Source organism: Astyanax mexicanus, chromosome 19, assembly GCF_023375975.1.
Source record: "Astyanax mexicanus isolate ESR-SI-001 chromosome 19, AstMex3_surface, whole genome shotgun sequence".
Taxonomy (NCBI): domain Eukaryota; kingdom Metazoa; phylum Chordata; class Actinopteri; order Characiformes; family Acestrorhamphidae; genus Astyanax; species Astyanax mexicanus.
The window spans coordinates 28,386,864-28,408,794 of record NC_064426.1 but is presented as its reverse complement, the minus strand read 5'-3'; the positions used below and the strand labels follow the sequence as shown (position 1 = coordinate 28,408,794).

Here is a 21,931-nt window from a genome sequence, read left to right as displayed (position 1 = left end):
AACAGTTAATTTTCTATGAGATTTAGCAGTTCAGAGTATAGACCCAGTAAATTAAGCGCTAAAATAACTTTTACACTGTTTACATGTAGCTTTTCTTGGCTACACAGGGTTGGTCAATCTTAATATAACAATCCTTGTCACAAAGAAAAAAACATATTTTATTTTCCTTATGATTTCCTGAGATTATGTTTAAAGGATGTGGATGGTTTTAAAAAGGGTTTGCTTTTGATGGCAATTCTAAAAAAAAAACAGCATGATAACCTTTTCACAGAATCACTCATTTACATTGCTTGCCCATTTGTCCTGAAATAAAATGAAATGCAATGTAAATAGCAGCCAGCACTTTTTTTATTTCTTTTGATTTAATATTAATATTTAATATTTCTTTTTATTAATGCATAATACCTTAAAATTCAATTCAAACTTTCAACTCACCTCATGTCCAGTCCATTGAGGAACAGGATGCGATCTCCAGGTTTGAGACCTGCTTCCTCTGCTGGGCTACCTGAACAAAGACAAACATACATTTGGCATTAGAAGTGACCCCAGGGCAGGATCAGGATATATTCCATATTTTAGCTAAGTTTTCATGTATCTTGGCACGTTCTCCTCCACCAGTCTTACACGCTGCTTTTGGATAACTTCATGCCGCCACTCCTGGTGCAAAAATTCAAGCAGTTCAGTTTGGTTTGATGGCTTGTGATCATCCATCTTCCTCTTGATTATATTCCAGAGTTTTTTTTAGGGGTTGTATATCATGTCTTATGTCTAGTTTATCCAAAGCCCTAGTTTACTCATCTGTACTGAATTATACTTTTCTACTTTGCTGGCAAAGCTGGCCTAGCTTTACTTATTTAAAGATATTATTAATAAGCAGACCAGCCATTGGTTGAAATCTAAATGGCAGTTTTCATTACGCTCAACATGGCATCTGTTTACACATAAAGTTCCAAAAAGAGCCAATCAGCTTGCAGCTTGCAACTGTGAGTGGAGGAGGGTCAGCATAAAATATGGAGCTCTGTGCAGGCATGTTTTTTTCTTGCATTATTAGCCAAATGTTATAAATTGTTTATTAGTATAGTTATTTATAAGATTTATAAGATGTTATAAGATGCCGCTGCGCTCCTTCAATAAAGATCGCCTCGCTTTGCCAAACATTCACACAAAGCAATCCAGACTGTTCTCATACAGAGTTCCCCAATGGTGGAACAAACTACCTTCTACTACCAGATGAGGAGCATCTCTCGCTATCTTTAATAAACTCCTGAAGACAGAGCTCTTCAAAGAGCACTTACTCTCTTAACACCTCTAACCCTGCGTTCACACTGGAACGCGACGAGTCGCTTGTGTCACCCAGCGTTTGTCGCTTGTGGGCGTGTCAAGCTCAACGCCCGCGTTTATCATGGTCCAGCCTCCGACAAGAAAAAAAGCACAAAAAAGGAATCACTTGGCCACTTTATTTTCCAGCTATAACTCCCAAACTTGCTGGACTCTTGTGCGTTTCTGTGATTTAACTGCGCTGGAAACGCAGCCGTTCCCACAGATTGATGCGGGTCCACCCCGTTCAACAGAAAGAACCGGGAAAGAAACTAGAAATTCAGAGAGCAGGAGCTTGAGGACGTCGAACCGCCTTGTTTGTGATTGGTCCAAAGAAAAGCTAGGAGCCAATCGGGTTAGAATGTCGCTTCACCGCGTCATAACTCATTTGCATAAAGTTGAGAAAAATTCATCTCCGTGTCGCTTGTCGCTCTGTCGCTTTGTCGCTTGTCGCCTCTCGCGTGTCGCAGCGACAAATCGCGCCCTGCCATAGGAAATGAATGGTCGCCTGTCGCTTTGTCGCTTTCCAGTGTGAACGCAGGGTTACACACGAACGTGTGTAAAGGTAAAGATGTTTTTACCTTTAACTTCTATTACTTTTGTACTTTGGACAAAAGCGTCTGCCAAATGTAATGTAATGTAATGATTTAAAATATAATTCCTAAACAATAATGTGACCTGTGGCTGTGGTAAAGAAAAAATACCACAGAAAAAGGGCTGGAAAATCACATCAACCTCTTCAAGCACTGACCCTAGACATCGACACCTTACACTGGTAAAGGTAGGACCCTGTTAATTAGCCTCTATCCACTCTGCTGTTCTGTCAGTTTGACAGACAGAGACAGGTGTTGGTGTCCCTGCATGCAGGCTTTACACATATCCTGCTGGCATTTCTTGCTCCCCTTTTCTTCTTACTCCCCTCTCTCTTTCTCTTGTTTTCTCTCTCCATGCCTCCCCCTGAGGGATGGGTATTTGAAGGCCAAGTGTGGGAAGTGTAAATGGAGAAGGATTAACATTTGACGAAGACTGAATTCCACCACCTGTGCTGCTCTGAGTCAGGCCTGCCGTGGGTGAGTGCTCCAGGGCTCCTACTACGTTTACCAGAACGCTAGGAACGGTTAACGGGCTTATAAAGACCAAGTGCTCTCTCTCTCACTCTCTCTCTCTCTCTCTCGCTTTTTTCTTCAGCACAAACAAACAAGCACACAGAGACACACACACACATTTAAAGAGTCGTCAGTTTAATGAGTCAAAAGTAAGACTGAGAACAGAAGGGATGGGATATAAAGATCACGCAGCAAATTGAACAGTCTGAAAGTTTGTAAAGTTGGACTGTGGAGGAAATAGGAAAGTCGGCAAGAACCGAACTGTGATGTCAAGATGACTAGGTCAAAATATCTCTTGGACAATATGTGTTAACTTCAGAAAAATCCCAAGAGCAAAGGGTTGGTTAGTCTGATTGGTCCCCAACAAATACTGTAGCAGGTTTAATATCTGGACTGGTAGGCAACTCTAAATCCAGTGAATTACTGTGAAAACTGTTGTAAATGGACAAGCTACAGCCAAAGAAACTGATATAAATTGGGTAAAGAAAAAGCTGAAGATGCAGTTATTTAATTATTTCCTCAATATTCCTCCATATTTTTTTTCTGTGTTTTCACTGCACATAAACATAAGCACTTGAATCCACTGGCGCTCTAAATCAATAAAACTGAATGAAACACTTTACCCTTTCCAAATGAAACATATTGCATCTTCTAGCATCAGTGATCTTAACTGCTAATTGCGTTAATAGCGCTGTAACATGCATTTGTTTTCCAGGATATGAATATTTAATGTCACATCCACACAATTTGCCCAAAACTGCAAAGCAGTTGAATAACAGCCACTATAACAGCCAATAATAGCTAATGTTCCGTATATTCACTTGCCCTGACATAAACATTCTCAGAACCGCATCCTCTTAGTAGTAAAATCTTTACAAAGTATAATGGTCTGGGATTTGTCTTACGTAATTTTAAGGCCATTTGACTCAAAGTATTATTTTGAACGCCTCTGGAGAGCTCAAAATCTCAACTGCTGATTCAGTTAAGGCAGCGAACAGACATCAATGCCTGCTTATAACCAGAGGTGGAAAAAAGTACTAAAAAATTGTAATTAAGTAAAAGTACCTTTACTTTGCTAAAATTCTACTCAAGTAAAAGTAAAAGTACCCATCTAAAAATCTACTCGCATAAAAGTAAAAAAGTACTCAATTTAAAATGTACTTTGAGTAAAAGTTACATAGTTACTTTTATTTATTTGATGTAAAAAGTACAAATCATAAATTAAATCTTTTTAATGAACTACTATTCCACATAATAATTTGGACCTTTCAGGCAGTATTTGTTCAGACCACCCCATAAAACTTTTTTAAGAACACGTGGCCTAGGTTTCTATGATCCATTTTTTTTTCTTTACTGTTAAAAAGTTATGGTCATATATGTGACTATAAACCGTATTTTTATAGTTTTACAGTTTATTATTATTTTTTAACTTGCCATTGTTGTTCCCAATAAAAACGTAAGGAATTATCATGAAAAACATGAAAACTTACAAAAAAAATGTTGGTGGGTGCATGCGCAGTGTCGTAAAGAAGCAAATATCGATGGGTAGCATAACTCGACAGAACACCGGTTGCCCCCTGAACACACAGACCCCAGGCTACACAGCTGATTCACAAAGCGTCTCTCCTGCTAACCGTAATAAACACTGCATGGAAACGTTCAGCTGCGCTGCCCTTTTTTTTTAATTCAGACAATTCGTTTTTTTTCCACCAGCATTTTATTTTGTACTCTGTAACGGTGAGTTTTTCAATGTAGCGAAGTAAATTACTTGTGACAAAATGAACTTGAGTAAAAGTAAAATTACCTATTTTAAAAACTACTTTAAAAATGACAAATTACTCATAACATCTACTCAATTACAGTAATGTAAGTAAATGTAATTAGTTACTCTTCACCTCTGCTTACAACACACCAACACCAGTTCTTTCTCTTCTTCTATTGTTTAATGAGACTGCCTCACCTTTCACTAATTAATCAAAAAGCCAGATACATCCAAAAAATGTTTTCACACTGCAAACAAGCCAAATCGTAGTTTAGATGATCTAGATTGAGACCTTCTACTAGGCAGGGTTGCCAGGTCCAACAAAAAATATCCAGCCCAAAGTAATTTTAAAATCTGCTTTTCAGAGGCTTAAACTAGCCCAAAATATATGTCGGTCACACGTTTGAAGCAAATGGCAAAACAGCTGTGAGTGTAAAACTTTTTGTTTTTTTTTGCAGCCACGATAATTTTTAAAAGTAGCCCAAAAAAACCCAACCCTGAATTTATCCTGCGACTGGATTTCCAAACAAGCCTAATTTGGCAGAAAAAACGCAAACCTGGCAACTTGTTTGTAGGTTTGGACCCATTTTTGCTTCACAGCACCTTAAACATCTGCTTTCGTAGTCCAAACAGTCCAAAAATATGGAGATTAGGTGAATTGGATACTCTTAATTGTCCTGGTGTGTAGGTGTAGGTGCGTCTTGTGTATGTAAGTTTGCCTTTGAGTGTGAATGTACTGTGTGCCCTGATATTGTATGTCCTAGGTCAATGCTGTATTGGCTGATGTAGTCCTTCAGGTGGACAGTGGTTTCCAGTTGAGAGTATGCTCTGTGTGATTGGCTACTGCTTCTTACCAGTGTTTGTGTTGTGTTGTGTGTGTGTATGTGTGTGTTTGTGTGTGTTTGTGTTGATGAGTGCTGAAATTAAATGGTTGATTGTTAAACATGATTGTAAAGGAGCCTTGGGTTTCATTTATTCATTCATTATATGGTTTGGCCTTCGTAGGTTCCAAACCATGTAGGAGTAAAAATACCCACAATCTTTTCATTGACTGCCAGTCAAAAAAAAAGCTGTTTTTTAAATCTATATATTTAAACTAACGAGTGTTTGATTCGTACCTGGTATAACTGAGTCGATCCAAACTGGAGCATGACCACGCAGAGTGAACCCAAAGCTCTGGTTCCCCTTGTAGACTCGCACTGTCCTATAAAAGGGCAAACAGAATGAAAAAGAGATGAATGAGCCTCCAGTTATGAACTCAAAATGTATTTGAGAACTTATCATTTTCCCCCAACCATATGGGTGCTTAAGGATCCTGAGGGAAACACACACACAGATATACTCATCCATCTCTGCCTCCATATAATCCCCTCTCTCTAAATCTGTAAACCCTATCTGCAAATCCTCAGGGCATCACCAGATGTATTGCAGTACCTACAGGCAAACAGCGATCAATATGTTGTTTCTAAAAATGAACAGATTTAGCCTGTGGTTGCCCTGCGGTGAGCATTAAGAAAACTTTCAGCTTCTTAACACGGTTAAATTCTTCATTTCACACTTTGGCATTTTTATGTACGAGTATACAACAGCATACAGGTATACTGTATTTTACGAACTGTAAGGTGCATTTTATTATAAGGTGCACTCTAAATAAATGTCTATTTTCTGGTCTATTTCATACATAATGCGCACCAGATTGTAAGACGCGTTATGTGACACTAGTAAGGTACAGGGGTGTAGGGTTGTCACAATACCAAAATTTTGACTTCGATACCGATACCAACTGTAGTATCACGATTCTCGATACCAAAACGATACTTGGAAGAAAAAAAAAAAACAATAAAAATATCTGAACATAAAATGTTTATTTTTGACTGAACTGGATTGAACACTGAACAATCGGTGCAAACGTTTTTATTCTAAAATGAAACATTTGAACAAAAAACAAGTTTCGTTATTATAACCTTAACTATAACATAATTATCTACTTCCACTTCCAAAAAACTAAAACTAAAACCAGAGGTAATGGTAGCCTGACTATGTGAACCTGACGTTAACCTGAAGTTAAGTTCTGAATAAGAAAAAAAAAGAGACAGAAGAACATTACAATGTTATGTTCATTTTAACACTCACTGCTCCGTTTTATTAATCAACCGTTTACCATTTTTAATAAGCCCATGTTCAGTGTAACGATCAAGCAGGCTACGTGCCTGACCACAGATTTGCGATGGAAACGCGAAAACGTGAACATCTTGAGTTCATGTTTCACAGCCAATGGGACAATGGAGAAATAGAGAAAACCACGGGTCCAAAACAAAACTCCTGCACACTCCTCTCCGTGTTAATGTGATTTACTAGCAGTCGCTAGTAAATCTTAGTAAAGCTACAGACAGAGTGTATCTTGACTAACTCCACTAACCTGTCGACTTCTCAGCTCTTTGTAGAGATCAGGGTGCTTGTCTGCTAAATGAATGAGCGAAATATGATCAGAATTATGTTAAATAACACTGTAACATAGAAGCATAGAACTATTATTTAATTAAAATGATTTTTAAGAACAGCTAAACACAGTGCTGCAGGTCAAACGCGGAGGCGTTCACGTGCGAGAGAGACAGAGAGAGAGACAGAGAAAGACACAGAGAGAGAGAGAGAGACACAGAGAAAGAGACACAGCGAGAGTGAGAGAGATTTGCGTGTTCTGATGTGAGCTACTCACAGGTAAAGGTTCTCTTTTATCTCCTCGTGCTCATATTCTAGTCCCACACATAAGTCTGCAGCTCCCTCAGTGTTTTCTGTCGTATTTTGCGGCTAGCGCGAGCGCTTACAACTAACACCGCGGACCGTGAGGTGCCGCCGCGCTTGTGCCGAATCCGCTACTGAATCCGACTCCCGCTTCGCGGACAGAATCGGCACAACACCCCCCGCTGTATAACTGCGGGAGTGAAAACAGCGCTAATAAATAAAGTAGTTTAGTTTCACTTTCAGTTTTCGTTATTTTCGTTATTTTATTTAAAAATATAAATATAAATAAAAAACAGATGCCTACATCTCAGACTATTTTCCCACACTTCACTCCTCGCGCCCGTTTTGTCCACAAGTCGCGGACGAGAGACTGTTATTTTAGCCGTCGCCATTCTACACTCGCTGCTGCTCTGCTGGCTTGCGCGTGAATCGATTCATTTGTTCAGAACACTAAGTTTATCTGAATCCTGCCACACCGACTGCTGCGGTGTGAATCAGTTTTCTTATGAACTGAATCAAATCGCGCCTACTAATTTGACTCATTTGAAGCTAGTGACTGGGCTATATACAGTATCGAAAGCATCGAACGCTAAAGAACCGAATCGTTTGTGATGATGTAGTATCGAAAAAGAATCGAACCTTCGGTACACCGTGCAACTCTACAGGGGTGTTGCCATGTTTTTCTTCTAATTCAGCCAAGTTAAGCTTAGTAAACAAAACTGTAATTCTTAAAAAAAAAATGTTTATTTGGGTAAGTAACGCCCTTCCGTTTATTTACAATAAGCTTAGATTTCTGGTTAATGGCTAATGCTGCCCAACATTGCTACACTGAGAAACAGACAGGGTGATATTAGCTAGCAATTGATCTGACTCTCTCAGAGCTCACTTTCCATAGAGGTGCTTATTAGTGCTTCAGAAAACTTGATGGCATTTTCCATGAATATATAGGTAGTATTGTATTGTAGTAGATACAGCATAAAGATCACACTCATTTTAAGACATTAAAGCTTCTGACGTAAATAAAGCGACAATCAGAATGAGATAATTCATCCTGCCTGCCTAAATCATGAAATCAAGGGACCAGGTTGATATGCAAGAAACTGCTTATTATGCTACAGGTTGATATGCAAGAAACTGCTTATTATGCTACATTTACAGCACAGTAGGGAATAGGATGTTTATTACAATGTTCTGTGAGTTCTGTGAAGAGCAAACCAATTTAGTACAACTATATGGAGGTATGGAGAAAGGTTAGCATAATTTACAGCTATTGTGACTACTGAAATAGGACACCGAAGAACAGAGCTATGTTCACACAGCAGGTAAAGCTTAGATTTCCAATATTTTAGGATATTTTTTCAATATTTTTTCCAGTAGCATTAAGGTGTACACAATATGTGCATTAAAATGCAAAGTAGTACATTTACAATATACTTGAAATGTGTTAAAAATTATGTTTCAAAAAGATACTTAAAAAGATACTTTCACAGACACTTAAAAAGCACAATTGGATGCTTTTATGTTGTGTTTAAATATAGCTTACTGAAATATACGGAGGTTGCTATAAGTTGTTCCAAAATAGTATGTTTAGTGTGAATTAAAAGTACATATTTTAAGTTGAAAAATATGTATTTTCCATGCTAAGTACGCGTTTAAAATATATACTTAATACACTTTTCTGTTACAAGGGAAGGCTATAAACATAATTGGTCTTTCACTAAACATCTTTTTCTAAAGGAACATTTTGCTTCCCTTGTTCTACTTCAGTCTTCCTACACATTTTCTATATATTTTATATTTATATATTTTGTATAATTTTGAACCTAATCTGCCTTTTTTGCTTATCAAACATCTTTTAAGACCCCTCAATTATCTCTTGGACTCTCTTGAATTATAACGCAGTGGCCCCTGAGCTACTGACCTGCGGTTGCCGATGGCGTTGGAGTGGCCGGTGATGAGCGAGGTGGTCTTGCGGAGGCCGCGGGACGGGTGGAGGACATTGTCCTCGTTGGCTGCCCGTGGCACAGAGCTGGCCCGGGTGGACACCAGCAGGCGCTCGGGGTGGTCCTCGCTCCGGCTGCGGCGCAGGCGGTTGTGGCGGTGCTCGCTGAAGCTGCGGCCCCTCAGGCGGCTGATCAGGCTCTGGGAGACCACCTCGTCGAAGCGCTGCCGGTGCTTCTTGGGGATAAAGATCCTGATGAACATGACAGAAAAGAAGAAGAGATAAAAAGAGAGTCAGATAATAAAGAGATAAAGAGCGGTGGAGATGAGTCTGGTGGAGCGAGACGAAGGAACAGCCATCTCGGCTGAAGCGCGGCGGTGAGGCGAGAACGCACAGAGACTGAGTGACAGAATATACTCGCACAACCCGGAGAGAGAGTCTGGACACACACACACACACACACACTTCACGCGCTTCACACGTATCTCCAGAAATGATGAGGAGGAGGAGAAAAAGCTACTGTAGAGAAAGTGTGAGATAATTATACAGGACAAAAGTGACAAATTCTACTATCCTGATATTCAGGTACAGCAGATGTTTCTTCACCAACAACAAAAAGGAAAGGATAAAAATAGCCCCATTTATCCAGGATGGACCACCAGGGAACTGACAGCAAGCTGTTACACATGCTAATATATGTTGTGTGTGTAGGATAAAGAGGTAAAGATGCATAATCAGAAAGAAAGCAAGAAAAACCTAAATTTACTGGGTACTCTGGCTCCCCACAGCCCTCAAATGTGAATGTAGAAAGTATGTTTTAGGTATATTGTACTAAACTCTATTAAATGTCTGCTGTACTTTACCAGTATCACTCTACCATCAGTGTAAAACCTGAAGAGTTAAAGCTAAACCTACAGAGCTATAGTTAAAGCTAAATAAAACTTAGAAATTTAAAATCAAATTTAAAGCTGGAGTGCTAAAGCTAAAGCGAAATCTGGAGAGTTAAAGTTAAATATGGAGAGCTAGAGCTAAAAGAGGAGAGATAAAATTAAGCCAGGAGACTTAAAGTTAAACTCGGAGAGCTAGAGCTAAACCTAGAGAGATAAAGTCAAAGCTAATTAAATCTTGGCCATTTAAAACCAAATTTAAAGATGAAGCGCTAAAGTTAAGGCTAAACCTGGAGAGCTAAAGCTAAAGCTGGAGAGCTAAAGTTAAACCTGGGAAGCTAGAGCTAAACCAAGAGAGCTAAAGCTATACCTGGAGGATTAAAGCTAAAAAATCTGGAGAGTTAAAGTTAAACTTAGAGAGCTTAAGCTACACCTGGAGAGCTACAGCTGAACCAGAAGAGCTAAAGTTTAACCTGAAGGGCTAAAGCTAAACCTGGAGAGCTAGAGCTAAACCTGGAGAGTTAAAGTTATAGCTGGAGAGCTAAAGCTAAACCAGGAGAGATAAAATTAAGCCTGGAGAACTAAAGCTATATCTGGAGAGCTAGAGCTAAACCTGTAGAGCTAGAGCTAAAGCTGAACCTGGAGAGCTCAAGGTATTCCTGGAGAGCTAAAGCTGAACCTGTGCAGGTAAAATTTGAAATGTAACCTAGGCAGCAGTCGCCCTGTGTGCCCTGTCTTTGGGATGGTTTAAATTTTCAAAATTTTAATGCTATGTTTTATCACATTTCTGCTTTATGTTTTCTATTTGAACTTTGCTGAAAGCTTCACTTAATACCTAAGTTTAGTTTTACACAAAAAAGAATATACCAAATGTGTTTTCAAGTGGCTGTAAAAGAGTGAAATCCTCCATTGACCCCTCCAGAGATCAACCTCTTCTCATTTTTCATACCAGCGTTCCGTACAAACAGTGCTATTCTTACTTATCCCAAATGCCTCGGTTCTTCTACCAACCCTTTCACCACGTCTGTGTCCTAGAAACACCCAAACTAACACACACACACAACCACACACACACAACCACACAACCACATACACATACATGCAGTCTCACTGCTGAAATTGAGTTTGTATAGAGTATAAAATAAGAAACAGTCAAAAGTGAAGGACAATAGTAGACACTTTCCATGTAAATGGCTCTCCAAACATGCAAATACAATCATTTCCATATAATGAGTTTCTCCACTAGAGAATGGAAATGTTTTTGGGGTAAACTAGAGGCATCTGGAGGCACTGGAGATGATTACGCTAATGTAGCCATACTGTCTCCAGTCTTGATGATGTGGCTTGTTTGAAGGGATGTAAACAGTGCTGAGAAACTGTAGAATACTAAGCTGAATGTATGGGGTTCTGTGTCAAAGTCATTGTGAACTAAATATATATGCAAATATATGGAGTAAGAAATGAGTTGAGAAAAAACAGATACTGACTCCAAGGACTGTATTGTACTTTATGAAAGGATGCAAACACAGGTGAATCAAGCATTGCAGACTGGGTTTCACATGTAGTTGTATTCAAAATTTAAGCACAAGCTACAATCTGAGCTTTACCACAAGGGGGCGCTACAGCGACAGCTAAGTTCGTCTAGTAAACTGTCATGGTGGTAACCCTATCTTGTTTCCAATTGCTATGTTTGATCGTTTCCATTGTTCGAAGTTTTTTAACAGCCACAGTAATTTAAGAACACTTTGAATTGAGTTTGTAGCCAAACCCTGAGCCCAGAAGGACTACAAGACAGATGGCTAAATTTCTTATGAGACAAAAGCACTGAGTTTTTGCCAAATTTAGCTATCAACAGCCTAATATATTTAATACAACCACAATTAGAGATAAGCAGTTTTAGCAATTTCAGTATTGGAGTGCTTAAATTCATATGTGTCATAGTCTTTGTGCAACTAGATCATTAATGTAGCATAGTATATGAGATGGGTAAAATGATCCAGACTCAAAATCAAAAGTTTGATTATGTATATTAAGTCAGATTAGCCACAAATTTGATTATATGTTGCTGTTGCAAAAAACTCTAGAATTCGTCTTGTGGTGGTTCATGTTGATTCAGTGTTCTCAACCTGGCAACCATGTGTGAGCTTCACATCATGGTTTAAACAGAAACTAAGTCTAGTCTTGGACTTCATTGATTTTTCAATGGATACTTTTAATTGAAAAGAAAATATAGTCTTTGACTGGACTTAATCCCTGTCTGGGAGCTAGAGCTAAACCTGGAGAGCTAATGTTAAACCTGGAGAGCTAGATCTACACCTGGAGAGCTAAAGCTAAACCTGGAGAGCTAGAGCTACACCTATGTCATGCATTGTTATAGTTGTTTAATAAAAAAGTCAGCTTATTTAGTGGCATACCTACACTGAGTTTCTATTGGACTGTTGAGGTGACGTCAGATCAGTAGGAGGTTGGAGCTTGGGGAAGGGATTGTGAAGCGAGTGTATGTGGAAGCGTAGCCTGTGCCTCGTGAACATGTCTGTTAAAAGAACTCCAATAAAAGGTCAAGTTGTGGACGTTATTAACTCACCTTGCCTCATTACAACCGGAAAAGCTAAAGTTAAACCTGGAGAGCTAAAGCTTAATCTAGAGAGTTAGAGCTAAACCTGGAGAGCTAGAGCTAAACCTGGAGAGCTAGAGCTACATCTGGAGAGCTAAAGTTAAACCTGGAGAGCTAAAGCTAAACCTGGAGAGCTAGAGCTACACCTGGAGAGCTAAAGTTAAACCTGGAGAGCTAAAGCTAAACCTGGAGAGCTAAAGTTAAACCAGGAGAGCTAGAGCTACACATGGAGAGCTAAAGTTAAACCAGGGGAGCTAGAGCTATACCTGGAGAGCTAAAGTTAAACCTGGAGAGCTAGAGCTACACCTGGAGAGCTAAAGTTAAACCAGGGGAGCTAGAGCTATACCTGGAGAGCTTAAGTTAAACCAGGAGAGCTAAAAATAAACCTGGAGAGCTAGAGCTACACCTGGAGAGTTCAAGTTAAATCTGGAGAGCTAAAGCTACACCTGGAGAGCTAGAGCTAAATCTAGAGAGTTCAAGTTATATCTGGAGAGCTAGAGCTACACCTGGAGAGCTAAAGTTAAATCTGGAGAGCTAAATATAAATATGGAGAGCTAAAGTATTGTGGTTCACATCTTCATCATTTGTACTTAAGTAGAGAGAGCTTGCAGGAGTAGGTTTATATCCAAGACATCTAACTTACATCTAACTATAAGAGGGCAGTTTCCAAAACAGGAATTAAATCTAGTTCTGGACTACATCGCTCTTTGAATTAATATTTTCCATTGAAAGGAAAATATAGTCTTTAACTGGACTTAATCTCTGTCTGGGAAACAAACCATGAATGTGATAAAGTTGGATATTTGTTTAAATATATATGATATAAATAGACAATTTAGTAAAAAAAAAAAAACAAGAGCTTTTAAAATAGGTAAAAATGATTTACATTTTCGTATTTTTAAGATTTTCCTAGAATGCTCTGATACAGAGTGTAGACCAAAAAAAGTCTATGACTAATTTCATCTTCAGTGCAATGAAAGATGAAAATCATCTGCCTGCTTCTTTCTCACTTGGCTCCACCAGAACAGCTCCTTCCCTTCCTCTCTGACTCGTTCACTCATTCAGTGTGGAGAGATGCTGTTTGAATGAGTGACTGAGCTGTGAAAAGGCACAGGCTGATTAAGCGGCAGGGGGGCTCTCCCCGGACCTCCTCAGGATTAGAAGGTTCTTCGGCTCTGTGTGGGCAGAAGACAGCATGACGGAAGGAGCATTATTGTGGTAAATTAACATCAAGTAAATTTTAGCTGCAGGGTACAGATTAAGATCAGTCGCAAATTAAACGACCAATGAGAATATTTAAAATTGTATTTATGCTGGGAAATCAGGAACTGATAAACAATCCAATTCAATTCAAATAAATGTCAATGAATGAGTAAGTTCAGTTCAACTCAGCATGAAACCCCAAGCCGAAACTGGCGTGAATAGTCCACAGAAGGGAAAAGGGTGATGTGCCATTCAATAAATACAATCATTTAACCCTAGGACACTGACGTTAAAATTCAACACCATCAGTAGCACCATCAGAAACGCTGGGTTTACACTGTATAACAAGTTTTGGAACCCTTCTTTAATTTTAAACATACATCATCACACAAAATAAAAAAGGTACCATAGATGACCCTATAAAAAGCAGACTAATTATTGGAAAATCAGGTAATCCTTAACAGGCATTTAAAAAATAATGCTGCTGGGAACTTAGTCTTTGGTCCACCCATTCCTGGAACATGTGAGCTCCTGATTTAAAAACACAAACACTAACATTAAAGTAAATTACACCCATAAAATATGTTACTCTCTGAAAATCACCTGAACGCATGCCTCTAGAAAAAAGGATAGATAGAAGGAAAGAATTAACCATAACATTCATGACATTAATAATTGCCCTGAAGCTCCCTAAAGTCCCACGCAACTCAGACAGTAACAACATAATAAAAATCACATGACAATATTGTGTGGGTGAAAATCACCCGGTGTTACCGTTCTATGGTTAAGGCACAGTAGTCAGTAGTAGTGATTTTAGACCTGTATGTCCTATTTGAATCTAGGCCGATTTCTGGACTAAATGCTGGGCTCACATCCAACATCCTGGTTGCCACGTATAGAAAAATTAACTGTTCTACTCAAACACTGCTCAGAGGTGACAGCAGATGATACGAACAGGACTTTGAAGAGTCAGTGGACTGAATCGAATGGAAAGGTTTCTAAGAGGGGGGAATGGAAAGTTAACGTTTTTGATTTGGGTTAAATTTGCCTTTATTTGGATGTTGAACAAGGTAAATTTTGCATAATTTACAGTACGAGTCAAAAGTTTGCTTAGATGCTTAGTTGACTTTAGATTTGCACATCTTGGCTGGATTTTCTCAGTCTGCTTAATGAGGAAGAGTCACCTGGAATACAGGCTGTCAGTTAACAGCTGTGCTGAACTCTTTAAGAGTTATTTGTTTGAATTTTGGGATTTTTTATTTGTTTAACACTTTTAAATTTTAAATGTAAATCAACACCAACCAAAGAGGATTTTAGCTGAACAGTACAGATTAAGATCAGTCACAAATTAAACCACCAATGAGAGATTTTGAAATTGTATTTATGCTGGGACTTCTAAGAAAGCAGGAATTGATTTACACTCCAATTCAATTCAAATAAATTTTCAATGCATGAGTAGGTTTTAAGCATAAAACAATCATTTAAGGCACAGTAGTCTCAGAGCATTCTAAGACTTGTATGTTTTTGTCTGGTTTAATTGGAGTTGTTTGGTATGTTTTAACCTTTGGTCCCAGATAGTAAAAATCACTCAGGCCATTTTCGGCTTCTATTTGAATCTAGGCCAATTTTTGGACCAAATGCTCAGATCACACCCAACACCCCACATGCCAAGAGCCTGGAAAATTACCTTTCTAATCACACATTGCTTACTCAGACATAACCCAGGCTGAATGACTGGCAGGATAAAGTCCAGGTAATGTCTGGTACAACTTCTGTGGACATTTGCATTCACACATACAGGTCCTCCAGGTAAAATAGGTTTATAGTGTATGTCTAAAAAGAGATTATTTTGCTCTCTCTTTCTCTCTTTCTCTGCTGCTCTCTTCACCACGGTCCTATGCTGATTAGGATCAGCTGATGTGTGCTTAAAAATGGAGCAAAGACAGGAGAAAAAGAAGAAGATGAAGAGGCGACAGCAGATAAAACGAACTGCACTTTAAAGAGTCAGTGGACTGAAGCGAATGGAAAAGCTTCTAAGAAGAAGTCAGAGAGATCTCTCACAGAAAGTCACAGTTTTTTATTTGGGTTTAATTTGCTTTTACAAGGTCAATTTTGCACCATGTACATGTAATAGGTGGGGAGCAGTAGCTCATCAGCCCAGAAGGTTGTAGAACTCAAGTGCAGAGCAGCCGAATACGAACCCCTCAGGAAGCCCTTTTCTACTGAGAGCACCTCTTACTATGGTATCCTTTAATTAAAATACTGTAACTTTATGTTTCGTAGAGATTTTAGGAAGCAGTTGATCTAAACGTTAGATAACCCAAACCCTCCCAGTCTGTTAGCAGAACAAGACATTACTCAAAAGTCGTTTTTATTGCAATATATTCTTACAGTTGCTTTTCATTTCTCTCATCACTGATCTCACAAGTAAAGCCGGTGTTTAGCCGAATTCTGCATCCCCACCTGGAGAAGCCCCCCCTCTCAGGAGCTCGCACCCTTGTATTCTTGATAAAAGCGGAGAAAATTGCTTTAGCTAACTTTAATTCTAAACGCGCTCCTGAGAGGGGGTGATTTTCATTGCAGGAGTGCAGATTTCTGTGCGCTTTCAAAATTAAAGTTTTTTTTTAAACAATTTCTGCTGTATCATTTTTGGGGGAAGGACAAATCCACCTATTTCTTAAATTCGGTTCCTCGGTTCCTACGCCAATAGATTGAGTCATTTTGATCCTGACTGCTTCTAAGAGGAAATGTTACCCAATCCTGCTGTAAAGTACGATGAAGATGAACCACACTGAGGGCTCTTCACTATGAAATATCAGGGAGTCACGTTGAATCTGTGATGAGGAGTAATACTATCATCCACAGAGCTTCATTCTCAGCGATCCATCTAACACGGATTCATGTTTTCACACTTCCTCTCACTCTGCATTCCAATTTCACTCTCTTTAGCAGAGAGTGTTATGTTGGCTTTCTCCCAAAGAGCTGAGAGAGCCCTCATCCTCAGCAGTGCGTGAGGAGTGACATCTCAGAAAAAAAAAAAAACTGTCACCTGGGCTCATGCTGGGATTCACGATCTGAGCCAGACATGAAACACCAGAAATTAAAATTCATGAACAGTAAAAAAAAAAAAAAAGCTGATATTTTCGAAAAACATCTCCTGTAGCAGGGCCATGACCATTCTAAAGAGAAAACTTCAATGTTTTTATCGGTAATGAAAACTCTGGTGCAGTCTGATGCATTCTAAGGACAAATACAGGAAAGGTTTTATGTTTTATTAGGTTTAGCAAAAATGCAAATACAATGGATTGGGTTTCTTAAAAAAAGGCCCTATTTAAGTGTAACTGTAAGTGATTTTTTTTTTGCATTTTGATATGCTTTGTTTTCCTGTTTTTGTCGAGTTCTGCATCTTTTTTTATTATTTTAGCCATTTTTCATTTTCTGCAAATAAATGCTCTAAATAACAATATTTTTATTTTGAAATTGGGAGAAATGTTGTCTGTAAATTATAGAATAAAACAACAACGTTCATTTTAATCTGACATATACATATAAATAGCAAAATCAGAGAAACTGATTTAGAAACTGAAGTGGTCTCTTAATTTTTTCCAGGGCTGTATATGTATGCCTATAAGTGTATGTGTATGGTCATTTCCTGTTGAGAGTACTATGTGAGTGATTGGCTGACACTTCTGCTGCTTAAGATCTATGAAATGTGTATTATACATTTTTCTGACTATCCTTTAGAATCAACTCAAAAAATTAAGTTGTGCCAATGAAATGTTTCAAGGGCGTAACACTATATTGTATGTTTAATTTTAGTCATACTGAGCAACACAAAACACAACACAAAACTTGCTCTCATTGCCTTTAACACTGAGGCCAAACTGTTAATTGTTATATTACATCTCTAGTATATGCAAATACTAGAGATGCAACGGTTCTCTGTATTTTATCAAACCGCTCAGTTCGGCCTGTTCGTTTCGATGCGCGCACTAACAGAGCGAAAGCTCTGCCGCTGTACATGGTGCTGGGGCTGCTGAGCGCATGGTTGTTCTGCCCGAGCCCAACCTAACCTGACCCATAAACTGCCATTATGAGCCCGAGCCCAACCAGATCCGCCCTATAAACTGGCAGTTTTTGGGCCGTTTTAATGAGAGAAATCTGTTCAGAATGATGTTAATTAACACTGCAACACTGAAGGAGCACAGACCTATTATTTAATAAAAATGTGTAAGAACAGCTAAACAAGAACTAATAAGAACTAATGGCACGGACCACGTGGTGCTGCGCGCTGCTGCTGTTGTGCCTAATTCAATCCCCGCAGAATTTGACTCCCCTTCGCGAGCAGAATCGGCACAACACCGCGTGTTGCAGTGGAAAGAGTGCTTAGAAATAAATTAACAAACACAAAATCAAAGTGAATTCTATCTGTAATTTCAGTTTGTTTTAGTTAGTTTTATAAACTCTCAATACAGTTCCAGTGAGTTATCTTTTTCTTTTAATTACCGTTTTTATTAGTTTCAGTTAACAAAAATATTTTTTTTACTTTCAGTTTTTTCATTATTTCCTTTATTTTCATCAACGATAATACTTTGTTACTTAGCTAAATTGTGATTATCACGCCAGAGCTTTATATAAAATAAAAATAGCACTAAAAAACAGATGGTTATGTCACAGAGCCCGACCCGACCCGACCCGAGGAAAGTGGTGGGAAATCTCGGCCCGGACATCGGGTTCGGGTAGAGAATCTAAGCCCTAATATTGACATATATCGAAACCGAACTGTTACCGTGGCCCAAGAACCACGATATGAACCGAACCGTGGCAACACTGTACCGTTGCATCCCTAGTAAATACCAAGAGAAGACAGCCTGTGGGGAATGACTACACACTGATGGTGAGCGAGAGGTGGGCGGACATGCCCAATATGCAAATAGCATATAGACTTACATCAGGTGAAATCCCCTGCATAATTGTTTAGTAAACCCTGTTTAACTAAAGAGTCAAACTGAGCATGTGCAGTAGAGCAGAGTAGTGGGTTTGGCCTCGAGTAAAGTTTATACTACACAGATTATTTAGTTAGACCAATTTTTACCAAGAAACTTAATAATGTTAGTTGAGGCAAATAGTTCACAATAGTTTCAATATGTTCAATTCAATATGTTTTGTTCAGTTGACTTAAAAATCACATTAAGGAGAACAACTTTTTTAAGGAAAACTAGTTTTGTTTTTAACAATGCATTTGTCGTATGTTTGTACTTTGTGTTGTCTGTATTGTATTGTCGTTCCATGTTGCACTATGGTTGTGATGACAATAAAAAACAAGTCATCTTGACTTGACATGACTTGAAACCAATCAGCCACAAATATTTTTCATCAAAAATATCTTGATGTTTAGTCTTTCACAGCACCTTTTTAATTGTCTTTTCACCGTGTTCACACTCAAATCTTCATAAATCTACGTTGCTTTTGAGATCTTGAGTCGAGCCTAGATTATTCTTGTTTAACTTTCATTTCGACTGAAATGCCCTCAATTAGAAGGAGGTCGAGAGAAGACTAAAATTAACCAGAGGAGGAGGGGGGTTTGCCTATCAAGGACACGCTACTCACAGGAGTGAATGACGAGTGAGATGAGCAACTTATTTAAGAGGAGCCTCAATCATCTCTGAGACCTATTTCCCTATGAACTGAGTACAGAGTAGATACTTAGTCATGACATGTGGACATATCAACAACCCTAAACCTTATCAACAACAGGAGAAGAAGATACAAAGATGCAATTCATCAAAGAACTGCAGAAGATTCTAGATTATAGCAGTGGGAAGAGATTCTATTGCGCACAAAATGTTTGCATAATGCATAAACACAACCAATAGAGACATTTTTGTGTATTATAACAGCTAATTACCACTAATTCTGCACATTATGATGTTTATTACATACATACAATGCTTCAGATTGGATGATTTATGTCAGATTAGATCTGTCAGAATAAAACTATGAACTATTTTGAAAAAAATGTAAATGTGGCTAAAACTCAGAGACTTTAAACTAGAGCTGCACAATATATTGATTGAGTATCATCATCGCAATATGGACATGCACAAAGCTATATCACAGGATGTGCAATGTCACAGTAATTACGTTATCAATTTATTTGACTATATTTGCACGTGACCTAAAATTAAATTGCTTACCTTGATATCGGCCTCTATTTTGTTTTAGTAAATCAAGCTAATTAATGTGTTTTATTTTATTTACACTGTATTTATTTTTATTAAATCAATTAATTAGGATATTAACTATTATTACATGATCATTGGCATACCAGTAGAACAAAATGGTCTTAAAACTAAAAAATATATACAGCTCTGTAAAAAAAATAAGAGACCACTTAAAAATTATGAGTTTCTCTGATTTTACCAAATTGAAAATCTCTGGAATATAATCAAGAGGAAGATGGATAATTACAAGCCATCAAACCAAACTGAAGTGCTTGAATTTTTGCACCAGGAATATAAGGCATAAAGTTATCCAAAAGCAGTGTGTAAGACTGGTGGAGGAGAACATGCCAAAATCTGTGATTAAAAACCAGGGTTATTCCACCAAATATTGATTTCTGAACTCTTAAAACTTTATGCATATGAACTTGTTTTTTTTTTTGCATTATTTATTTGGAATTTGGGAGAAATGTTGTATGTAGTTTATTGAATAAAACAACAATGTTCATTTTACTCAAACTATACTATAAATAGCAAAATCAGAGAAAGTGATTCAGAAACTGAAGTGGTCTCTTAACGTTTTTTCAGAGCTGTATATAGTGATAATATCACTTGGGTTATTGTGACAGGCCTACCAAAGGCCAACATCATTCATTTTAATCACTGAGAGAGTGCATTACTATTATTATTATTGTGACAATAATAGTTATGTTGTTTTAATGACTTTAGTGACTTCTGGTAATAGTTGGTGAAAATGTCTGATTTAAAAAAAAAAATCGCAATACGACATAATAACAAAACATCATAATGACAATTTTTTTTGCTAGTAATCATCCTGCTTCTCTCTAAACTTACACAGAAACACCCAAAAATTATTTAAACAAAACCATGGACTATTTTAAACTTTCCAAAGACTGGATTCAGAAATACTATTTTCAATTATAATTTAATTGTTGTCTTTAATCTCTTAAAACTGACACAAAAATTGCAGAGTTATAGATTCCTCTTACCTAAAGTGCTTGGAGAAGCTCCTGTCCCTCCCCATTGCTCCTCAGGTCAACATTCAACACCTCCAGACCAGAAGAACAACAGTGCTTGGTCTACAATTGCAGATCCCCATAAATAATCAATTACTGAGTAAAAACACAGAAAAACGAGGAGCCAGAATAGTCTGTATTGTTGCGTGGAGTCCAACCAGCACTATCCTGCAAAGCGGCAGCCTGAAACTTCTCGAGCTTTCAAAAGTTAGCCTGAGGTCAAGTCAACTTTGACCCATATTTTAGGATCAGCTTGTCCATATCTGGTTCCTTGGGGAGTTCGGGGCTTGCCGCGGGTCTCCAGCCCCTTTCTCTCTTCTCGTCGGCTTCCATCCACAGAGAGAGAGAGAGAGAGAGAATCGGCGGAGAGGTGTGTTTTGCGACTCGACTGCCTTCGAGGTGGAGAGAGAGAGAGAAGAGAAAGGAGGCGAGAGAGAGAGAGAGAGAAAAAAAAAGCAGGAGAGGAGGGAGAGAGGAGCGAGGAGTGGAGATGGAACTCCCTATGGAATTTCGTAGGCAGGTCAGCACGTGAGAGATTCCACAAAATGCAGAAAAAGGTAAAAAATCATAATAGGGAACGATGGAGAATGTAGATAACTAGAGGGGGTGGGGGGAATGTCCCACTCACTTCGTACAGCAGATGTCCTCATTCAGACCCCCTCAGACTCTTTCAGACGCCACTCCACTCCTTCAGCTTCTACAGCAACTTAAACCAATTCAAAGCCAAAACAAGCTCTTAAACCCACTTAATCCCATTCCTTTACAAGTCCTTTACAACAGAAAAACTACATAAGTTACCTGAGAAATCTCCCTCCGAAGGTAAAATTCTATCCACCCATCCCCGATTCCACAAACTCCACAACTTCAGCTTCCATAAGTTGTGATGAGGATTTTTGTGCAAACTTCCAGTGCGTCACGAACCTAAAAGCATTTATTAAAAGAAGTAGGCTGCGTAAAAATAGCGAGCACCCGCAGGGAGAGCTGTGCAGATTTGCAGGGACAGAACAGAGCACAGCTGGTCAAGTTTTTAAGCGAGCTAGAGGACAGCGAGGAGCAACCAGTGGAGCTCCAATCTCTGACCCAAATGAGTGCACGAAGAC

General features: G+C 38.5%; 1 protein-coding gene across 3 annotated transcripts in view; it reads right to left on the bottom strand.

Moving 5' to 3' along the window:
• The window catches only part of grid2ipa (glutamate receptor, ionotropic, delta 2 (Grid2) interacting protein, a), a 73,763-nt gene that overhangs the window by 25,940 nt on the left and 25,892 nt on the right, over positions 1-21,931 (bottom strand). For 2 of the 3 annotated variants that reach the window (XM_049467812.1, XM_049467811.1), the window contains exons 6-8: positions 8,849-9,121; positions 5,304-5,389; positions 436-505 (exon numbers count right to left, since the gene is read on the bottom strand). In XM_049467812.1, the coding sequence (XP_049323769.1) occupies positions 436-505; positions 5,304-5,389; positions 8,849-9,121 (429 nt within the window). Of the gene's footprint in view, positions 1-435; positions 506-5,303; positions 5,390-8,848; positions 9,122-20,804; positions 21,736-21,931 lie in introns of those variants that run through there. The other variant, XM_049467813.1, reaches the window with a different exon arrangement.